Here is a 22,240-nt window from a genome sequence, read left to right as displayed (position 1 = left end):
ACACACTAACACACATATGCACTGACACACGCACACACTGACACACACGCACTGACACACGCACACACTGACACACACACGCACTGACACACGCACACACTGACACACGCACACACTGACACACACACGCACTGACACACGCACACACTGACACACACACGCACTGACACACGCACACACTGACACACGCACACACTGACACACACACGCACTGACACACGCACACACTGACACACACACGCACTGACACACGCACACACTGACACACGCACACACTGACACACACACGCACTGACACACGCACACACTGACACACGCACACACTGACAGACACACGCACACACTGACACACGCACACACTGACACACGCACACACTGACAGACACACGCACACACTGACACACGCACACACTGACAGACACACGCACACACTGACACACGCACACACTGACACACGCACACACACACTGACGCACACACAGACACACGCACACGCACACACTGACACACGCACACACACACTCACTGACACACGCACGCACTGACACACGCACGCACTGACACACACACACTGACACACGCACGCACTGACACACACACTGACGCACACACAGACACACGCACACGCACACACTGACACACGCACACACTGACACACACACACACTCACTGACACACGCACGCACTGACACACGCACGCACTGACACACACACGCACTCACTTACACACGCACGCACTGACACACGCACGCACTGACACACACACACGCACGCACTGACACACGCACGCACTGACACACACACACACTGACACACGCACGCACTGACACACGCATGCACTGACACACGCACACGCACACTGACACACGCACGCACTGACACACACACACACACTGACACACACACACACTGACACACACACTAACACACACTAACACACATATGCACTGACACACGCACACACTGACACACACGCACTGACACACGCACACACTGACACACACACGCACTGACACACGCACACACTGACACACGCACACACTGACACACACACGCACTGACACACGCACACACTGACACACGCACACACTGACACACACACGCACTCACTGACACACGCATGCACTGACACATGCACGCACTGACACACACACACGCACTCACTGACACACGCACGCACTGACACACACACACACACTGACACACGCATGCACTGACACACGCACACGCACACTGACACACGCACGCACTGACACACACACACACACTGACACACACACACACTGACACACACACACACTAACACACACTAACACACACTAACACACATATGCACTGACACACGCACACACTGACACACACGCACTGACACACGCACACACTGACACACACACGCACTGACACACGCACACACTGACACACGCACACACTGACACACACACGCACTGACACACGCACACACTGACACACACACGCACTGACACACGCACACACTGACACACGCACACACTGACACACACATGCACTGACACACGCACACACTGACACACACACGCACTGACACACGCACACACTGACACACGCACACACTGACACACACACGCACTGACACACGCACACACTGACACACGCACACACTGACAGACACACGCACACACTGACACACGCACACACTGACACACGCACACACTGACAGACACACGCACACACTGACACACGCACACACTGACAGACACACGCACACACTGACACACGCACACACTGACAGACACACGCACACACTGACACACGCACACACTGACACACGCACACACACACTGACACACGCACACACACACTGACACACGCACACACTGACACACGCACACACACACTGACACACACACACACTGACACACGCACACACTGACACACGCACACACACACTGACACACACACACACTGACACACGCACACACTGACACACGCACACACACACTGACACACGCACACACACACTGACACACGCACACACTGACACACGCACACACACACTGACACACACACACACTGACACACACACACACTGACACACGCACACACTGACACACACACGCACTGACACACGCACACACTGACACACACACGCACTGACACACGCACACACTGACACACGCACACACTGACACACACACGCACTGACACACGCACACACTGACACACGCACACACTGACAGACACACGCACACACTGACACACGCACACACTGACACACGCACACACACACTGACACACGCACACACACACTGACACACGCACACACTGACACACGCACACACACACTGACACACACACACACTGACACACGCACACACTGACACACGCACACACACACTGACACACACACACACTGACACACGCACACACTGACACACGCACACACACACTGACACACGCACACACACACTGACACACGCACACACTGACACACGCACACACACACTGACACACACACACACTGACACACGCACACACTGACACACGCACACACACACTGACACACGCACACACACACTGACACACGCACACACTGACACACGCACACACACACTGACACACACACACACTGACACACACACACACTGACACACACACACACTGACACACACACACACTGACACACACACACACTGACACACGCACACACTGACACACGCACACACACACTGACACACGCACACACACACTGACACACGCACACACTGACACACGCACACACACACTGACACACACACACACTGACACACACACACACTGACACACACACACACTGACACACACACACACTAACGATCCGACCCCCTCAGACGATCGACAATAAGCTGGGAATCATTTTCGTAGCTCCTTCCTGAACCTTTTCCAAAGCCTCTAATTACCAACCATCTGAGGGGACCAAAACGATGCAGAAATCTGAACGCGGTTTAACCAAGGTCTTAATAACACTGACTGTGCTTGAAGAAGTAATTCATAGGTTGTAAGGTGCTTTGGGACATGCTGGGGATCTCACTTCCCCCTCTCTCTCTCTCACTCGCTCACTCCCTCTCTCATTCTCACTCATTCTCTCTTCCTCTGACTCACTCACTCCCTCTCACTCATTCTCTCTCACTCTCACTCACACTCTCACTCGCACTCTCTCACTCTCACTCACTCACTCCCTCTAATTCTCTCTCGCTCTCTCTCATTCTCTCACTCACTTGCTCTCATACTCTCTTTTTATGTCTCTCATTTTTTCTCTTTCTCTCTCTCTCTTTCTTTCTCTCTCACTCTTTATCTCATTCTCTCACTCACTTTCTCTCTCTTTCCCTCTCTTCCCCTCTTTCCCTCTTTTTCTCTCTCTCTCTCCCATAAGACCATAAGAGAGAGGAGCAGGAGTAGGCCATTCGGCCCCTCAAGCCTGCTCCACCATTTAATGAGATCATGGCTGATCTGATTTTTACCTCAACTCCACTTTCCCGCCTTTTCCCCATATCCTTTGACTCTCTTGCTGATCAAAAATTTGTCTAACTCAGCCTTGAATGTATTCAATGACTCAGCCTCCACAGCTTTTTGGGGTAAAGAATTCCAAAGATTCACGACCCTCTGGGAGAAGAAATTCCTCCTCATTTCCGTCTTAAATGGGCGACCCCTTATTCTCAGACCATGCCCCCTAGTTTTAGATTACCCCATGAGGGGTAACATCCTCTCAGCATCTACCCTATCGAGTCCCCTCAGAATCTTGTATGTTTCAATAAGATCTCCTCTCATTCTTCTAAACTCCAATGAGTATAGACACAAACTGTTCAATCTTTCCTCATAAGACAACCCTTCCATACCCAGAATCAACCTAGTGAACCTTCTCTGAACTGCCTCCAATGCAAGTATGTCCTTCCTTTAATAAGGGCACCAGAACTGTACGCAGTACTCCAGGTGTGGTCTCACCAGCACCCTGTACAGTTGTAGCATGACTTCCCTGCTTTTACACTCCATCCCCCTAGAAATAAAGGCCAATATTCCATTTGCCTTCCCGATTACTTGCTGCATCTGCATGTTGACTTTTTGTGTTTCATGTACGAAGACACCCAGATCCCTCTGTACCGCAGCATTTTGTAGTATTTCTCCATTCAAATAATATTTTGCTTATTTATTTTTCCTCCCAAAGAGGATGACTTCACATTTTCCCACATTATATTCCATCTGCCAAATTTTTGCCCATTCGCTTAACCTGTCAATATCCCTTTGCAGACACTGTGTCCTCATCGCAACTTGCTTTTCCACCTATCTTTGAATGATCAGCAAATTTGGCCACAAGACACTCTGTTCCTTCATCCAAGTCATTGATATATCTCTCTCTCTCTCTCTATCGTTCTCTCTCTCTCTCTCTCATTCCCTCTCTCTAACGGTATGTGTTTGTTCTGTGCTAGGAATGGGTGACGGCCACTGACCTGCTGATTTCCTTAAACCGACTGAACACCTTCGGAGACGATATCTTCAAGGATCACAGGGTTCTCCGATCCTATTATTATGCCATCTCCGATCTTTCTGTGGGCGGCAGGTAATTATACACTGTCACCTGGGACCTACTGTCTGACACGGCTTCATCTAATCTTTGCCGAAAGATCTGATCCGGGAGTCTCTCTTCCACCTTCAACGCGCAGCTTGCTCAGTGAATTCACTCATAGAAACAAACACTAACGTTACAGTCATAAATTCACAAGGATGATACCAGAACCGAGAGGTTATAACTATCAGGAATGATTGAACAGGCTGGGGCTCTTTTCTCTAGAAAACAGAAGGTTGAGGGGTGACCTTATTGAGGTCTTTAAGATAATGAAAGGGTTTGATAGGGTAGACGTCAAGAAGAAGTTTCCACTTGTGGGGGAGACCAGAGCTCGGGGCCATAAATATAAGAACGTGACTGAGCTCAGTGGATGCTCCTCGGGATTTTTTGACCTGTTTCTAGCTCACCTGGCTGACCTGATATACCTCCTGCTGGCGGGTGGACACTGATCAGATGGGGGTCTGTTCCCCTCTGCAAATATCGGAACCAGATGGAAAGGATGGACACGTGGGAAAGAGGCTCAGCAGGGCAGGGCAGGCCAGGCAGGATGTTTATGGAACCATCGGGAGAATCCTCGTGCTCTGTCTCTTCCTTTCAATCTCTGTCTCTGTCTCTCTATCTGTCTCTGTCTCTTCCTTTCAATCTCTGTCTCTCTATCTGTCTCTGTCTCTTGCACACTCATGTTGTCTCGCTTTCTCTCATCTATCTGTCTTTTCCTCTCTGTCGTACTCACTTTTGCTCTCTTTCTCACTCTGTCTCCCTTTTGCTCTCTGTCTCTCGCTCTGTTTCTCTGTCTCTGTCTCTATCACTTTGTGTGTGTCTCTGTCAAAGTCTATCTCTTTCTCTGTCTCTCGCTCTGCCTCGTTGTCTCTGTTTGTGTCTCTCTCTATCTGTATCACTTTGCGTGTGTCTCTTTGTCTTTTTCTTGATCTCTCGCGTCCTTTCTTTCTCTCTTTTTGGCCCTTTCTCTCTCTCTCTCTCTTTATTTCTCTCTTTCTCTCCCTCTTACTCCCTCTCTTTCTCTCGCTCTCTTTATTTTTCTCACTCTTTCTCCCTCCCTTTCTCTGTCTCATTTTCTCAGACAGATCAGTAAGACATTTCTCACCACATCAAAACAACCCGTGACCCTAACCACCTACACAAACATCCTTTAAAGTTCGCTGACTGCAGGCAATGGGACAAATTAAACATTTTAAATCCTCTGCCAAGCCCTTAAATCTCACAGAAGCAAAGAGCGGGAGAGGAGGGGAGGGACGGAGCTATGGATAAATCAGCATCTCACTGCTTTCAGAACTTCTTGTACTTTGTGTAGATGACGGCCCTGGACAATCTGCTTTATTGCCTCACTTTACAGTCTGATGTTTGGCTCGTGATCCCATTCCCTTTTATCCAAGCCCGAGTTGAAAGCTGACGATTGTTATCGTGCCACGCGGAGCCCTCCCCACTCACAAAATACTCCATGTCCCCTCCGGAATGCTCAGTAACCATGGCCACAATAATCTGTCTCACAGGAGGTCGCCGGGGCTGTGTTAACAAAGGCGCTCTGTTAACGGTCTGGCTGTGTATTGGAGCCCCGGCCTGGGACTGGGGGGACAGCGGGTGGGCAATGACCTGCTCCTTCACCCGTGCTTTGGGACCTCTCCCCAAAGCCCCTTCCCCACACACCCCCCCACCCGACCTTATCTTGGGTTTGAACTCAAGCTTGCCTCCTGGTGCATTCAATAAAGCACAATGTGGACGGTGCCCAGCGATGCCCGTGGACGGTGCCCAGCGATGCCCGTGGACGGTGCCCAGCGATGCCCATGGACGGTGCCCAGCGATGCCCGTGGACGGTGCCCAGCGAAGTCTGTGGACGGTGCCCAGCGATGCCCATGGACGGTGCCCAGCGATATCTGTGGACGGTGTCCAGCGATGTCTGTGGATGGTGCCCAGCGATGCCCGTGGACGGTGCCCAGCTATGTCTGTGGACGGTGCCCAGCGATGCCGGCGGACGGTGCCCAGCGATGTCTGTGGACGGTGCCCAGCGATGCCCGTGGACGGTGCCCAGCGATGTCTGTGGACGGTGCCCAGTGATGCCCGTGGACGGTGCCCAGCGATGCCCGTGGACGGTGTCCAGCGATGCCCGCGGACGGTGCCCAGCGATGCCCATGGACGGTGCCCAGCGATGCCCGTGGATGGTGCCCAGCGATGTCTGTGGACAGTGCCCAGCGATGCCTGTGGGCGGTGCCCAGCGATGCCCGTGGGCGGTGCCCAGCGATGCCCGTGGATGGTGCCCAGCGATGCCCGCGGATGGTGCCCAGCGATGCCCGCGGATGGTGCCCAGCGATGTCTGTTGACAGTGCCCAGCGATGCCCGTGGATGGTGCCCAGCGATGCCCGCGGACGGTGCCCAGTGAAGTCTGTGGACGGTGCCCAGCGATGCTCGTGGGCGGTGCCCAGCGATGTCTGTGGACAGTGCCCAGCGATGTCTGTGGACGGTGCCCAGCGATGCCCGTGGACAGTGCCCAGCGATGTCTGTGGACGGTGCCCAGCGATGCTCGTGGGCGGTGCCCAGCGATGTCTGTGGACAGTGCCCAGCGATGTCTGTGGACGGTGCCCAGCGATGCCCGTGGACAGTGCCCAGCGATGTCTGTGGACTGGATCTTCTCCCCACCCACCAGACCAGAAGGACAGCGGAATATCAGCGACTGGGGTGGGGTGGGGGGGGGGGTGGAGGGGGAACAGGGGAGAATGAAAATATGATTTGCCAGAAGTGTTTCTGTTCGTCACTGAAGCATTTATCACAGGGTCCGTCGTGTCATTTCTCCCTAAAAAGAGAGGGAACAGCAGAGTGGCCACCTGAGGTGCCCAGCAATCCAGGGCCCAGACCTCTGGACCACGTTCTCTGATCCTTGCCCCCATTGGCCTTTGACCCTGGCCTCAGACGCACCCTTGGATAAACATGTAGCAAAGCCAACGTCCCCATTCCAGTTCCAATCTCCCAAAAGTTCTTCCGATCGAGAATCCCAGCTCCAGACAAGCTCCAGCGATGTTTTGATTAATCGGCCATAAAAGCTTGACCATGCTGATGCTCGATCTCCCTCTCCGGTCAGTACCTGTGCTGCAACAGGAAACCCATTCTCTCTCTCTCTCTCTCTCTCTCTCTCTCTCAACGTGGCCCTGAATTCACCAAGAGAAATCTTCCCAACTCCTTTAACACGTTCACCGTGGGCGGGAATCACGGTCACAGGAGATCCAGGCGGCTTCATGAATCTAATGGCCTTTTGCTTGAAAAAAGCCTTTTTATCGTTTGTCTTATTTTATTGTTGTCCAGATTGAACTGTCCAAGGAGTTATATACCGGGGTCAGAAGGTCAGGGGTTCATGTCCCACTTCAGAGACCTGAGCACAAAATCTAGACACTCCCGGTGCCGGTACCGAGGGAGTGCTGCACTGTCGGAGGTGCCGTCTTTTGGATGAGACGTGAAACCGAGGCCTCGTCTGCCCCCTCAGGTGGACGTGAAAGATCCCATGGCAATATTTTGAAGGCGAGCAGGGGGAGTTCTCCCCGGTGTCCTGGGCCAATGTTTACCCCTCAAGCAACATCACTAAAAAACAGATTGTCACATTGCTGTTTGTGGGATCTTGCTGTGCTCAAATTGGCTGCCGTGTTTCCTACTTTACAACGGTGACTACATTTGCAAAAACGCCTCATTGGCTGTAAAGCGCTTTGGGACGTCCTGAGGTTGTGAAAGGCGCTATATAAATGCAAATTCCTTCCTCTATGAATAAAAGGGCTGACTGCCTTTGTACTTCTCAACTGCAAAATGTTTCTTTCTCACATCAAAGCCTAAGCCCGATTCTGAGGCAGCTGTTGAACATCTGGTTCTTAGAAGAATCCTGAATTTGAGATTGAAATGATTTCCATCCACGACAGCTGGAACCAATCCACATGCTCCGCCGAGCAAAGTCTCCTGTTGAAAGTTCCCACCCTGTTATTATCCCCAGTTTATCCTCCGTGTCGCCCCTTAGAAGATTTCAAGGGCCGTGCGCAGGTCCTGTTACAGTTTGAAGTCCAGTCATGCAGGATATCGGACGCCGCGCATGAAAGTACAGCGATGGAGAGAAGGAGGAGTGGGATTAATGGCAGCCCAAGTCCGTGAGGTGATTCAGTCTGTCCAACACTGCAAACCTTCTGGAACGTGAAATGGCTCTTGGGAGTCTTCCAGTGTCTGGTTCCAGACTGGTGACAGTAGAGGTGTCTGGCCCTGTTATCATCGAATCACACAGCACAGAAGGAGGCCATTCAGCCCATCCTGCCTGTGCCGGCTCTTTGAAAGAGCTATCCAATTAGTCCCACTCCCCCCTGCTCTTTCCCCAGAGCCCTGCAAATTTTTCCTTTTCAAGTATTTATCCAATTCCCTTTTGAAAGTTATTATTGAATCTGCTTCCACCGCCCTTTCAGGCAACGCATTCCAGATCAGAACAACTCGCTGCGTAAATATAATTCTCCTCATCCCCGAAATGTTTTTAATTCCAACTATCTTAAATCTGTGTCCTCCGGTTATCAACAGTTTATCCCCATTTACTGTATCAAAACCCCTCATGGAATCAGAGAATCAGAACTTTGAACACCTCAATTAAATCTCCCCTGAACCTTCTCTGCTCTAAAGGAGAACAATCCCAGCTCCTCCAGTCTCTCCACACAACTGAAGTCCCTCATCCCTGGGACCATTCTAGTAAATCTCCTCTGCGCCCTCCCCAAGGCCTTGACATCCTTCCTAAAGTGCGGTGCTCAGAATTGGACACAATTCTCCAGCTGAGGCCTAACCAGTGATTTATAAAGGTTTATCATAACTTCCTTGTTTTTGTACTCGATGCCTCTATGTATAAAACCCTTTTTTAACAACCTTCTCAAATTGTCCTGCTGCCTTCAAAGATTTATGTGCATGAACCCCCAGGTCTCTCTGTTCTTTCTCCCCCTTTAATATTGCACCATTTGGTTTATATTCCCTCTCCTCATTCTTCCGACCAAAATGTATCACTTCGCACTTCTCTGTGTTAAATTTCACGTTGCCTTGGGTCTGCCGAGCAGCACCAATGAGGACTCGCGGGGCCTCTGAGAACTGGGTCAAGGTGGTTTGCAGTCGCAGTCCCCTCACGGCCGGCCGGGCCGAGCCGACCCTCGGCTGGTGGGTCGTGGCTGGATTCAAACCCGGTGTCAGGGGGTGGAGGGGAGACGCCGTCCGCACCAGGCGAAGGTAAATCGCAATCGTGAACGTGCTCATTGGTCCCTGATTTTGCCGTGCCTCACGTGGAGCGTTCTGTCTCCTGCACCGCCCAGTCCTCCTGTTAGCACAGCGTGACGTTCGATGGGTCAAACTGGGGTCTGCTTGGGATAAGCAGATGGCACTGAGGCAAGTCGGCAGATTGCACCAACGGTGATTGTCGTTGGCTCGGTGAAGTAATTTTTTGAAGCGAAGTCACTGTTGTGATGTGGGAAACGCAGCAGCTAATTTGTGTCTCTGAGTCAGAAGGTTGTGTGTTCCAGTCCCCACACCAGAGACCTGAGCTCAATAATCGAGGCTCACATTTCAGTGCAATACTGAGGGAGCGGTGCACTGTCGGAGGGGCAGCACTGAGGGAGCGCTGCACTGTCGGAGGGGCAGCACTGAGGGAGCGCTGCACTGTCGGAGGGGCAGCACTGAGGGAGCGCTGCACTGTCGGAGGGTCAGTACTGAGGGAGCGCTGCACTGTCGGAGGGTCAGTACTGAGGGAGCGCCGCACTGTCGGAGGGTCAGTACTGAGGGAGCGCCGCACTGTCGGAGGGGCAGCACTGAGGGAGCGCTGCACTGTCGGAGGGTCAGTACTGAGGGAGCGCTGCACTGTCGGAGGGGCAGCACTGAGGGAGCGCTGCACTGTCGGAGGGTCAGTACTGAGGGAGCGCTGCACTGTCGGAGGGTCAGTACTGAGGGAGCGCTGCACTGTCGGAGGGTCAGTACTGAGGGAGCGCTGCACTGTCGGAGGGTCAGTACTGAGGGAGTGCCGCACTGTCGGAGGGTCAGTACTGAGGAAGCGCTGCACTGTCGGAGGGTCAGTACTGAGGGAGCCCTGCACTGTCGGAGGGGCAGTACTGAGGGAGCCCTGCACTGTCGGAGGGGCAGTACTGAGGGAGCGCTGCACTGTCGGAGGGTCAGTACTGAGGGAGCGCTGCACTGTCGGAGGGTCAGTACTGAGGGAGCCCTGCACTGTCGGAGGGGCAGTACTGAGGGAGCGCTGCACTGTCGGAGGGTCAGTACTGAGGGAGCGCTGCACTGTCGGAGGGTCAGTACTGAGGGAGCGCTGCACTGTCGGAGGGTCAGTACTGAGGGAGCCCTGCACTGTCGGAGGGTCAGTACTGAGGGAGCGCTGCACTGTCGGAGGGTCAGTACTGAGGGAGCCCTGCACTGTTGGAGGGTCAGTACTGAGGGAGTGCTGCACTGTCGGAGGGGCAGTACTGAGGGAGCGCCGCACTGTCGGAGGGTCAGTACTGAGGGAGCACTGGAGGTGCCGTCTTTTGGATGCGACTTTAAACCGAGGTCCCGTCTGCCCTCTCAGGCGGGAGTAAAAGTTCCCACGGCCACTATTTGTAAGAAGAGCTGGGGAGTTCTCCCCGGTGTCCTGGGGCCAATATTTATCCCTTAACCAATCTCACTGAAACAGATTGTCTTATCATTATCTCAGAGCTGTTTGTGGGACATTGCTGAGCGCAAAGTGGCTGCAGCATTTCCTCCAGTGACTACACTTCAAAGCGCTTTGGGACACCCTGAGGTTGTGAAAGGCGCTATATAAATGCAAACTCTTTCTTCCCCTTGGTTGTGTTCTCAGGTGTAAATGTAATGGCCATGCCAGCGAGTGTGTAAGCAACGACGGGGGCAGGCTGGTGTGCAACTGCCAGCACAACACGACAGGCGTGGACTGTGAGAAGTGTCGCCCGTTTTTCCACGACAGACCGTGGGCACGCGGAACCTCGCGGGACGCAAACCAGTGTCTCCGTAAGTGTCTCAACGTCCCCCGCCGCAGGAAGTACTGCCTTCTGGCCCCCGCACCCTCTCCCTCCTCCCCTCTCTCCTCTCCACTTCGAGGGCTCGTGTCAGGGGGAGTTCCCGGGCTGACCGCCACCCCCGCCCCGGAAATTCCGCCAATTTTGTGCCCTTTCAGAAGCCTTGGAAAAACCCACGCCAGCTGAGAGTCGGGTCGCCAACTCTGGTTGGACGGATTCCTGGAGGCTTCATCACATGACCTCCTGCCTTCAAATGCCCCACCCCCCACACGCCCCCCATTGGTCGACGGACGCGTCCATCATCACAGGACCCGCCTTCCCATGGCCAATTTGGAAGCCGATTGGATGATTCTTTGCTGTCAGTCAAAACAACCTTTTCTCCCCCATCTCGAATATCTTTGGAACCAATAAACAGAAGGGCTCAAAGAAAATGAAAGAGAGCGCACACCTTTCTTTTAATGACCCCTATGATTTATCTCCCGGGTGGCAGTGTCCTGCAGATTAATCTTCAATTCCTGGAGACTCCAGGCCAATCCCGGAGGAGTTGGCAACCCCTCCGCCCCTCCCTCCCCCGAAGTGGAGAGGATATTGACCGAGTCCCTCTGAGACCTCCTTAAAGGCCCCGGATCTTTACTTGACCGAGGTCGCCGAACCTCGAGGGGGTCGGTTATCTTGTCCGGAGGGTGGTCTGCAGGGAAAGTGGGGGTCTCGGAGGATACCCCAGGCGGGACTGTGGGCCGCTCTGCCATACAAGGGCGAAGTGGGGGCGGGGGGGGGGAATACTCTCCAAGTCGCCCTTGCAGACGCAGGCAGCCCCCACCCTGGCCCTGCCGATGACCCTCCCCCCGAGCCTGGGCCGAGGGGAGTTGTGAAGTGGGCCCTCGGGAGTTTAATCCGACACAGACGTTAGAAGCAGACGGATTGGATTAACAATTTGTTGGCGATGAAATGAGCTCTAATTATTGATTGTTCATTGACCTGCCCTAGCCTGCAACTGCAGTGGGAGATCGGAGCAATGTTCCTTTAACGCGGACCTGTACCGCAGGACTGGACATGGAGGGCAGTGCCTGAACTGCAGGGATCACACAGCAGGATCCCACTGTGAGTTATGTCAGGAGCACTTTTACAGAAGCAATGCTGCTGAGTCCTGCCATCCCTGCAACTGTAGCATCATGGGTGAGTGTCAAAGATGTCTTTGTGTGTGCAGGCACGTGTGTGTGTGTGTGTGTACATGTGTGTGTATGTACACGTGTGCGTGATACGTCTGTGCATGTGTGTGGTACCTGTGTGTATGTGTGCACGTGCGTGTATATGTGTGCGCACGTGTATGTGAGTAAATGTGTGCGCGTGTCGATGTGTGTATATGTGTACATGCGTGTGTGTGTACACGTATGCACACATGTGTGTGCGTGTACGTGTGGGAGACGGGGAGCAGCCCAGTCGGAGGGAGTTGGGGAGACAGAGGTGCCCAGTCGGAGGGAGCGGGGGAGACGGAGGTGCCCAGTCGGAGGGAGCGGGGGAGACGGAGGTGCCCAGTCGGAGGGAGCGGGGGAGACGGAGGTGCCCAGTCGGAGGGAGCGGGGAGACGGAGGTGCCCAGTCGGAGGGAGCGGGGGAGACGGAGGTGCCCAGTCGGAGGGAGCGGGGGAGACGGAGGTGCCCAGTCGGAGGGAGCGGGGGAGACGGAGGTGCCCAGTCGGAGGGAGCGGGGGAGACGGAGGTGCCCAGTCGGAGGGAGCGGGGGAGACGGAGGTGCCCAGTCGGAGGGAGAGGGGGAGACGGAGGTGCCCAGTCGGAGGGAGCGGGGGAGACGGAGGTGCCCAGTCGGAGGGAGCGGGGGAGACGGAGGTGCCCAGTCGGAGGGAGCGGGGGAGACGGAGGTGCCCAGTCGGAGGGAGCGGGGAGATGGAGGTGCCCAGTCGGAGGATTGGAGTGAGCATTAGGCTGAAGCAATTACTGAGGTAGACGGGGTGATGAGCGATTTGAAAGTTCGGATGGGAATTTTGATCTCTGGCCTCTAGGAGGGACGTTACTTCTGGTGATCAGAGGCATGGGTTAAAGTCGAGTGACGTGACAGAGCACGACAGGGCTGGAGGTCTTCTCTCTCGAAAAGAGAAGGCTGAGGGGTGACCTGATAGAAAGGGTTTGATAGGGTGGACGTAGAGAAAATGTTTCCACTTGTGGGGGAGACCAAATCTAGAGGTCATAAATATAAGAGAGTCACTAATAAATCCAATAGGGAATTCAGGAGAAACTTCTTTACCCGGAGAGCGGTGAGAATGTGGAACTCGCTACCACATGGAATAGTTGAGGCGAATAGCACAGATTCATTTAAGGGGAAGCTGGATAAACACATGAGGGAGAAAGGAATAGAAGGATAGGGTGAGAGGGTGAGATGAAGTAGGGAGGGAGGAGGCTCGTGTGGAGCATAAACACCAGCATGGACTTGTTGGGCCGAATGGCCTGTTTCTGTGTTGTAGATTCCATGTAATGTAATTTTCACCATCATGGCTTGGTGGTGATCTGGTGGGGGGGGGATTGTCCCCTCGGGGGGGGGATTGTCCCCTCGGGGGGGGATTGTCCCCTCGGGGGGGGATTGTCCCCTCGGGGGGGGATTGTCCGCTCGGGGGGGGATTGTCCGCTCGGGGGGGGGGGGATTGTCCCCTCGGGGGGGGATTGTCCCCTCGGGGGGGGATTGTCCCCTCGGGGGGGGATTGTCCGCTCGGGGGGGGATTGTCCCCTCGGGGGGGGGGGATTGTCCCCTCGGGGGGGATTGTCCGCTCGGGGGGGGGGGGATTGTCCGCTCGGGGGGGGGGATTGTCCGCTCGGGGCGGGGGGATTGTCCGCTCGGGGGGGGGGGTTGTCCGCTCGGGGGGGGGGGGGATTGTCCCCTCGGGGGGGGGATTGTCCCCTCGGGGGGGGATTGTCCGCTCGGGGGGGGATTGTCCCCTCGGGGGGGGGATTGTCCGCTCGGGGGGGGATTTTCCCCTCGGGGGGGGATTGTCCGCTCGGGGGGGGATTGTCCCCTCGGGGGGGGGATTGTCCGCTCGGGGGGGGGATTTTCCCCTCGGGGGGGGATTGTCCCGCTCGGGGGGGGATTGTCCCCTCGGGGGGGGGATTGTCCGCTCGGGGGGGGGATTGTCCCCTCGGGGGGGGGATTGTCCCCTCGGGGGGGGATTGTCCCCTCGGGGGGGGGGGATTGTCCCCTCGGGGGGGGGGGGATTGTCCGCTCGGGGGGGGATTGTCCGCTCGGGGGGGGATTGTCCCCTCGGGGGGGGGATTGTCCCCTCGGGGGGGGATTGTCCCCTCGGGGGGGGATTGTCCCCTCGGGGGGGGGGGATTGTCCCCTCGGGGGGGGATTGTCCCCTCGGGGGGGGGGGATTGTCCCCTCGGGGGGGATTGTCCCCTCGGGGGGGGATTGTCCCCTCGGGGGGGGATTGTCCGCTCGGGGGGGGGATTGTCCCCTCGGGGGGGGATTGTCCCCTCGGGGGGGGATTGTCCGCTCGGGGGGGGATTGTCCGCTCGGGGGGGGGGGATTGTCCGCTCGGGGGGGGGGATTGTCCACTCGGGGGGGATTGTCCCCTCGGGGGGGGGATTGTCCCCTCGGGGGGGATTGTCCCCTCGGGGGGGGGGGGGGATTGTCCCCTCGGTGTAGAACCCGTCCGATTGTCACTTCTGTGACGGACGGACGATTCACTGGCTCAGTTTACTGTCCGAGCAGCGACCGTGAAGATGACGCCCAGTGTTTCACCTGCTGAGACGGGCTTGTGCTCGTTACAAAGTGCCCCCCCTCCCAGCCTAACCCCCGGTCCGTTCCTTGTTCCCGCAGGGTCGCTGGGTTTGCAGTGTGACCAGAATGGGGACTGCGTTTGCAAAGCCACCGTGACAGGAGAGAAATGTGACGAGTGCCAGCCCGGGTATCACTCGCTCTCGGAGGGAGGCTGCAGGTAAACAACAAAACAAGCGTCGGGTTTGCGTTTGGGAGGGACAGGGTGTCACCGTAGAATCATAGAATCTTACAGCACAGAAAGAGGCCGTTCGGCCCATCGTGCCTGTGGCGGCTCTTTGAAAGAGCTATCCAATTAGTCCCACTCCCCCTGCTCTTTCCCCAGAGCCCTGCAAATGTTTCAAGTATTTATCCAATTCCCTTTTGAAAGTTACGATTGAATCTCAGGCAGTGAATTCCAGATCACAACAGCAAAAATTCTCTTCATCTCCCCTCTGGTTCTTTTACCAATTACCTTAAATCTGTGTCCTCTGGTTACCGACCCTCCTGCCAGTGGAAACAGTTTCTCCTTATTTACTCTATCAAAACCCTTCATGATTTTGAACGCCTCTATCAAATCTCCCCTGAACCTTCTCTGCTCTAAAGGAGAACAATCCCAGCTTCTCCAGTCTCTCCACACAACTGAAGTCTCTCATCCCTGGGACCATTCTGGTAAATCTCCTCTGCACCCTCCCCAAGGCCTTGACATCCTTCTTAACGTGCGGTGCCCAGAATTGGACACAAGACTCCAGCTGAGGCCTAACCAGTGTTTTAGAAAGGTTTAGCATGACTTGCATTCATAGAATGTACAGCACAGGCACAGGCCATTCGGCCCAACTGGTCTGTGCCGGTGTTTAATCTCCACACGAGCCTCCTCCCTCCCTACTTCATCTCAGCCTATCAGCATATCCTTCTATTCCCTTCTCCCTCTGTCCTCCATGCCTCTATTTATAAAGCCCAGGATACCAAATGCTCAGCCTGTGTTGATCCCAGCTGCAACCTGGGACTGCACCCGATTAATCTCCACAGTACGGAACAGCAAGAGGATTAACTGAATTCGAATCACTGGCTTGATATCCCTCTCCTCGTGGCCAAGTGCAATTTTGTGTGCAAAGCCCAGTGCGAGTGTACTGTAATGTGCGAGCAGATTGATATTGGCTCCCCTCCCCCGTTAGCTCTGCCCTCAGGGCCGTTACAAGTCAGGTCCTATCCTCACTGACCTCCACTGGTTTACAGTCCCCCTCCCAGACCATTAATGTCGAGATCATTGTCCTCATTTACAAATCCCTCTGTGGGTAATCACTCTGGTTTTTCTTAGGCCACGGAGGGCTGGCTGAGGGAATGGAGAGGTTGAAGGGCCTTGCATTGCTCCCTCCGCCATTCTCAACCTGCACGACCATCATTCCCCCCTCTCCCTCCCCTCCGCCATCAGTGGTACAGTCTTCAGCCGTCACCACCCCTCCTCTCCGCCATCAGTGGTACAGTCTTCAGCCGTCACCACCCCTCCTCTCCGCCATCAGTGGTACAGTCTTCAGCCCTCACCACCCCTCCTCTCCGCCATCAGTGGTACAGTCTTCAGCCGTCACCACCCCTCCTCTCCGCCATCAGTGGTACAGTCTTCAGCCCTCACCACCCCTCCTCTCCGCCATCAGTGGTACAGTCTTCAGCCGTCACCACCCCTCCTCTCCGCCATCAGTGGTACAGTCTTCAGCCGTCACCACCCCTCCTCTCCGCCATCAGTGGTACAGTCTTCAGCCGTCACCACCCCTCCTCTCCGCCATCAGTGGTACAGTCTTCAGCCGTCACCACCCCTCCTCTCCGCCATCAGTGGTACAGCCTTCAGCCATCACCACCCCTCCTCTCCGCCATCAGTGGTACAGCCTTCAGCCGTCACCACCCCTCCTCTCCGCCATCAGTGGTACAGCCTTCAGCCATCACCATCCCCCACCCTGCCTCTGCAGGAGGAGGCCATTTGGCCCATCGTGCCTGTGCCGGCTCTTTGAAAGAGCCATCCGGTTATTCCCACTGCGCCCTGTTCTTTCCCCATGGCCCTGCACCCTCTGGTGATTTGTTGCAGTTGAGAATGAGATCCTGCTCTGTCGGGAAATGTTTTGGACTGGAGAACATTTTACCCTCTTTGTTGGGGGGGGAGGATCTGTAATAACGATATGTAGATGGGCTCCCAGAGTCTAGTAAAACGCGTCTCTTTTCAGACAGTGTGCCTGTCGCCCTGAAGGCAGTGTTGGTGACTGCAGTCCGGTCAACGGAGGGTGTACCTGCAAACAGAACGTGGAGGGAGCTCTGTGCCACAGGTCAGTCACACTGTTCGGCAAGCAAGTGAAGGCTCCTTTAGAAAGTCCAGAGGAGAGAATGATTCCCGGCTTAAAGAACGTCAGCGACTCAGATTGGCTCGAGGACCTCGTTCTATTTACTTTAGAGCAGCGTAAACTTAGAGGCGACCTGATTGAGGTCGATCAAATAATCGATGGGCTGGACAGCGACCCTATTGATAGATGATTCCAGTTTAACAGATCGGGGAGGAGCGGGGACACGAGTTTAAACTATGGAAGAGTGGGAATAGACTGGGAGTTGGGCGATTCGTCTTTTCCCCCAGAGAGGAGTGAGTCTCTGGAATGTGTTGCCGGCTGGTGTGGTGGGTGCTGACTCTCTGCCCTCAGGAGGGAGCTGGACTGGTTCCTGGCTGGGGGCAGAGATCACGTCATGTGGAAGGTCAGTGTCTTTACAGATAGCACCTGGTCCGTGTGATCTCCTCGACTGGTTTCGATCGCCTGAAGAGGTTGGAGAGGAATTTCCAGAGTGTTTTTTCCCCTATTGGCCCTGTTTTTTCTCTCTGATGTTTTGCCTTTCCCTGGAGATTACATGTCGTGGGGGGGGGGGGGCTGGGGGGGGGGGCTGGGGGGGGGGTGGGGGGTGGGGGATGGTGGGGGGGGCTGGGTGGGGGGTGGGTGGTGGGGGGGGGTGGTGGGGGTGGGTGGTGGGGGTGGGTGGTGGGGGTGGGTGGGTGGGTGTGGGGTGGGTGGGGGGTGGTGGGGTGGTGTGTGGGGTGGGGTGGGGGTGGGGGGTGGGTGTGGGGGTTGGTGTGGGGGGGTGGGTGGTGGGGGGGTGGGGGGACAGTGTTCAGTCACGATGCTCCGGCCACCATGGTGTGGGGCAGGCATGATCGACCAGATGGTCTTTTCTTACCTGTCAATTTCGTATGTCTGTATGTTTCGTATGTCGGCATGTTTCGTATGTCGGCATGTTTCGTATGTCGGCATGTTTCGTATGTCGGCATGTTTCGTATGTCGGCATGTTTCGTATGTCGGCATGTTTCGTATGTCGGCATGTTTCGTATGTCTGTATGTTTCGTATGTCTGTATGTTTCGTATGTTTCGTATGTCGGCATGTTTCGTATGTCGGCATGTTTCGTATGTCTGTATGTTTCGTATGTTTCGTATGTCGGCATGTTTCGTATGTCGGCATGTTTCGTATGTCGGCATGTTTCGTATGTCGGCATGTTTCGTATGTTTCGTATGTCTATGTTTCGTATGTCGGCATGTTTCATATGTCGGCATGTTTCGTATGTTTCGTATGTCTGTATGTTTCGTATGTCTGTATGTTTCGTATGTCTGTATGTTTCGTATGTCGGCATGTTTCGTATGTCGGCATGTTTCGTATGTCCGTTTACTTTCCAGTGGGAAGGCGGGGTGTTGTGAGGATGGACGTGTTGGGCGGCCAATGGAGGGAGTGTGGGGGCGGGGCTGGTTGGAGGTGGGAGCTTGTGTGATGAATCCTCCAGGAACACGTCCAACCAGAGATGGCGACCCTGAGGATGCGGTAAGATAGCGGTTATGTGAAAAAAAAACTCTGGATACAAAGAGAATTGATTCGTGCTGTGTCATTGCCCGTGGCTGGTTTTCATTTTCTTGAACTGGGTACAAGTCCTTTCTGTGGGGAAAGATTTAGCAGTGAGATTGTTTTTGCATATTCCGGGGGACGAGTGCTCGGTGTGTTTGTAATCTGCGCTGGCTGGATTTCAGGGGAGAGTTTAACAGGCCCCGTGGGATGTGGAGGTGGGGGGAGGCGTGAAGCTCTGGGAACATCTGTAGAACCTCACAACTGGAATCTCCGACACTGCTGTTATTTCCAATCCAGGGTTACCATTATTCTTCAGATCCAGTATCTCACATTCATAAAATGTTCATAGCATACAGTGAGCAACAATTCGATCACTGCGCACACGTCCTACAGGATCAACCCCAAACTAACCCAAGCAGGACAGTACACACCAACACCAGTGATGTTGATATTACTGTACACTACTGTAGTTTGGTTTGGGATCTGGGTGTTGCTGGAGATTGATGGCGTGGAGCGGGCAGTGCTGTTGGTTTTGGGAGGGACACCGTCATGCTTGTCCGCTGTGCCAATACCTGTGGGGGTTTCAATGATTAACTCTCTCTTTTTTTTGAACTAATCTAGTTTTGCTCGAGCAAAGATGACTGGTGACTCCACAAGAGCAGGCCCGGTGAGGTGGACTCTTGACTTTGAGAAAGTTGGCGTCAAGTACTGTACTGACTGTTTTCCTTTGATTCCTTGTTCAGCTGTAAGTCAGGGACCTTCACCTACAACCTCTGAACCCTCACGGCTGCATGAGCTGTTTCTGCTATGGTCACTCAGCGGTCTGTACATCGGCCTCCCAGTTCACAGTGCATCACATCGTCTCGACCTTCCACCAAGGTATCTTTCACATTCCTGTACGGACTAATACTGTCTAACAGGGGCTGGACGTCACTAAGTTTCAGCCGTGGCTCTGTTGCTGGCACTCTTGCCTCTGAGTCAGAAAGTTGCGGGTTCCCGTCCCTGTTTGTGGGATCTTGCTGTGCGCAAAATCGGCTGTCGCGTTTCCTACATTACAACAGTTTGAAAAGTATTTCATTGGATGCAAAGCACTTTGGGACGTCCTGAGTTGGCGAAAGGCTCTCCACTTACCTCTGATTTGTCAACGCTGCTTGGCTGACAATCGAAATTGGATGAGCAGAAATTTCCTCCAATTAAATATTGGGAAGATCGAAGGCATCGTCTTCATCAAACTCCAGTGAGGTCCCACAAGCAGCAGTGAGCTAATCATCAGATATCTGCTGTGGTGGGGTGTTGGGTGAGGAGCAGATATTGGCCAGGACCACCGGGGAGAACTCCCCTGCCCTTCTTCGAAATAGTGGCCATTGGGATCTTTTAAAAACCCACCTGAGGGGGCAGACGGGGCCTCGGTTTAACGTCTCTTCCAAAATACGGCACCTCCGACAGTGCAGCGCTCCCTCAGTACCGCACTGGGAGTGTCGGCCTGGGTTATGAGGCTCAAAACTCTGGAGCGGGGACTCGAACCCACGATCTTCTGACTCAGAGGCAGAGAGTGCTGCCCACTGAGCCACGGCCGACACCTGTACGATTTAAGGGCGTAGCGCAGGGCCTCCTACTCTGGAGTCGTATTAAGATACGTTTAAATGACGTCCGCCTCTCGTAAAATGGAAGCCATGTTCAGGTAGGCCGCACAGTGGCCTTTAATCCTCTCTGGGCCTCTCTGCAGACACGGATCAATTGGCGAGGGCAGTATCTGGATGGAAGGGAGTCTCCGCTGGCCTGGGAAAAGCAACGGATCACTCTGCATCCGGAGAACGGGGAATGGGGATATTTCATTGCACCGTGTAAGTACTGAACAGCCTACGTAAAGAGTTGCAGCTTTAAAACAACTGAACATAAGCTGCAGAATATACGTTTGCATAACTATAATTAGGGGATCTCCCTTGGTGTTTTGCTCATGGGTAGTCTGGAGTTTAGGAGTATGCCTGTGATGTACTGTCCCTTTAAGGCCTGTCCCTTTAAGGCCTGTCGCTTTAAGGCCATTGCTCAGTTACTTCCTGTGGGAAAGTGGCAGTTCCTCAGGTCAATTGGAGTACGAATTTGCTGCGGCTTGGGGAAAGTTCTTCTCTAGATTGGCGGCTCCTTGTAAATCCCTCGAACCTGTTCCGCCATTCAATTAGATCATGGTGGAGCTGTATCTTAGCTCCATTTATCAGCCTTGTTACCATAACCTTTAAAACCCCCTCACCCAACGAAAATCCATCAATCTCAGTTTTTGACATTTTCAATTGACCCCCGGCCTCAAAAGCTTTTTTGGGGGGAGAGAGTTCCAGATTCCCACCCCCCCTTTGTGTGAAGAAGTGCTTCCTGACATCACCCCTGAACGGCCTGGCTCTAATTTTAAGGTTCTGCCCCCTTGTTCTGGACTCCCCCCACCAGAGGAAATAGTTTCTCTCCATCGACCCCTATCGAATCCTCTTTAATCATCTTAAACACCTCGATTAGATCGCCCCTTAATCTTCTAAACTCAAAGGGAATACAGGCCCAGTCTGTGCAACCTGTCCTCGTAATTTAACCCTTTTAGCCCCGGTATCATTCTGCTGAAACTGCGCTGCCCCCCCCCTCCCAGGCCGATATATCCCTCCGAAAGTGGGGTGTCGAACCAGAGCCCTGTCCACCTGTAACTTCACCGCCTCCCCTCGGTGTTCCAGCCCCCGGGATTAAGGCCAACATTCCACTCCCCCTTTCTAATTATTTTTTGTGTCTGTCCCGCGAGCTTTAAGTGATTGGTCCCCTAAATCTCTCCGCTCCTCCACAGTCCCAACCTCCCAGTTCCAATGAAAGGCCATCGACCTGAAACGTTAACTCTGTTTCTCTCTCCACAGACGCCCGCTCCCGACCTGCTGAGTGTTTCCGGCATTTCCTGCTTTTATTTCAGATTTCCAGCCTCTGGCAGTAATTTTGTGTTTCTGACTCTCCTTCCCACGGAAGAGAAGCTCAGAAGGACGTGGCTTCATTTCAA

At 54.3% G+C, this 22,240-nt stretch overlaps 1 protein-coding gene across 1 annotated transcript in view; it reads left to right on the top strand.

The window, feature by feature from the left end:
• LOC137300354 (laminin subunit gamma-3-like) overlaps positions 1–22,240 on the top strand; it is a 66,512-nt gene that overhangs the window by 29,973 nt on the left and 14,299 nt on the right. Inside the window, 9 exon segments of the mRNA XM_067969437.1 lie at positions 4,440–4,570; positions 11,421–11,587; positions 12,583–12,771; positions 15,424–15,541; positions 17,574–17,672; positions 19,962–19,978; positions 19,981–20,097; positions 20,945–20,955; positions 20,957–21,062. Coding sequence (XP_067825538.1) covers positions 4,440–4,570; positions 11,421–11,587; positions 12,583–12,771; positions 15,424–15,541; positions 17,574–17,672; positions 19,962–19,978; positions 19,981–20,097; positions 20,945–20,955; positions 20,957–21,062 — 955 coding nt within the window.

The sequence above is a fragment of the Heptranchias perlo genome, chromosome 31 (genome assembly GCF_035084215.1).
Source record: "Heptranchias perlo isolate sHepPer1 chromosome 31, sHepPer1.hap1, whole genome shotgun sequence".
In the NCBI taxonomy this organism is placed as follows: Eukaryota; Metazoa; Chordata; class Chondrichthyes; order Hexanchiformes; family Hexanchidae; genus Heptranchias; species Heptranchias perlo.
The sequence above is the reverse complement of the archived record's forward strand: the minus strand, read 5'-3'. Positions and strand labels throughout refer to the sequence as shown.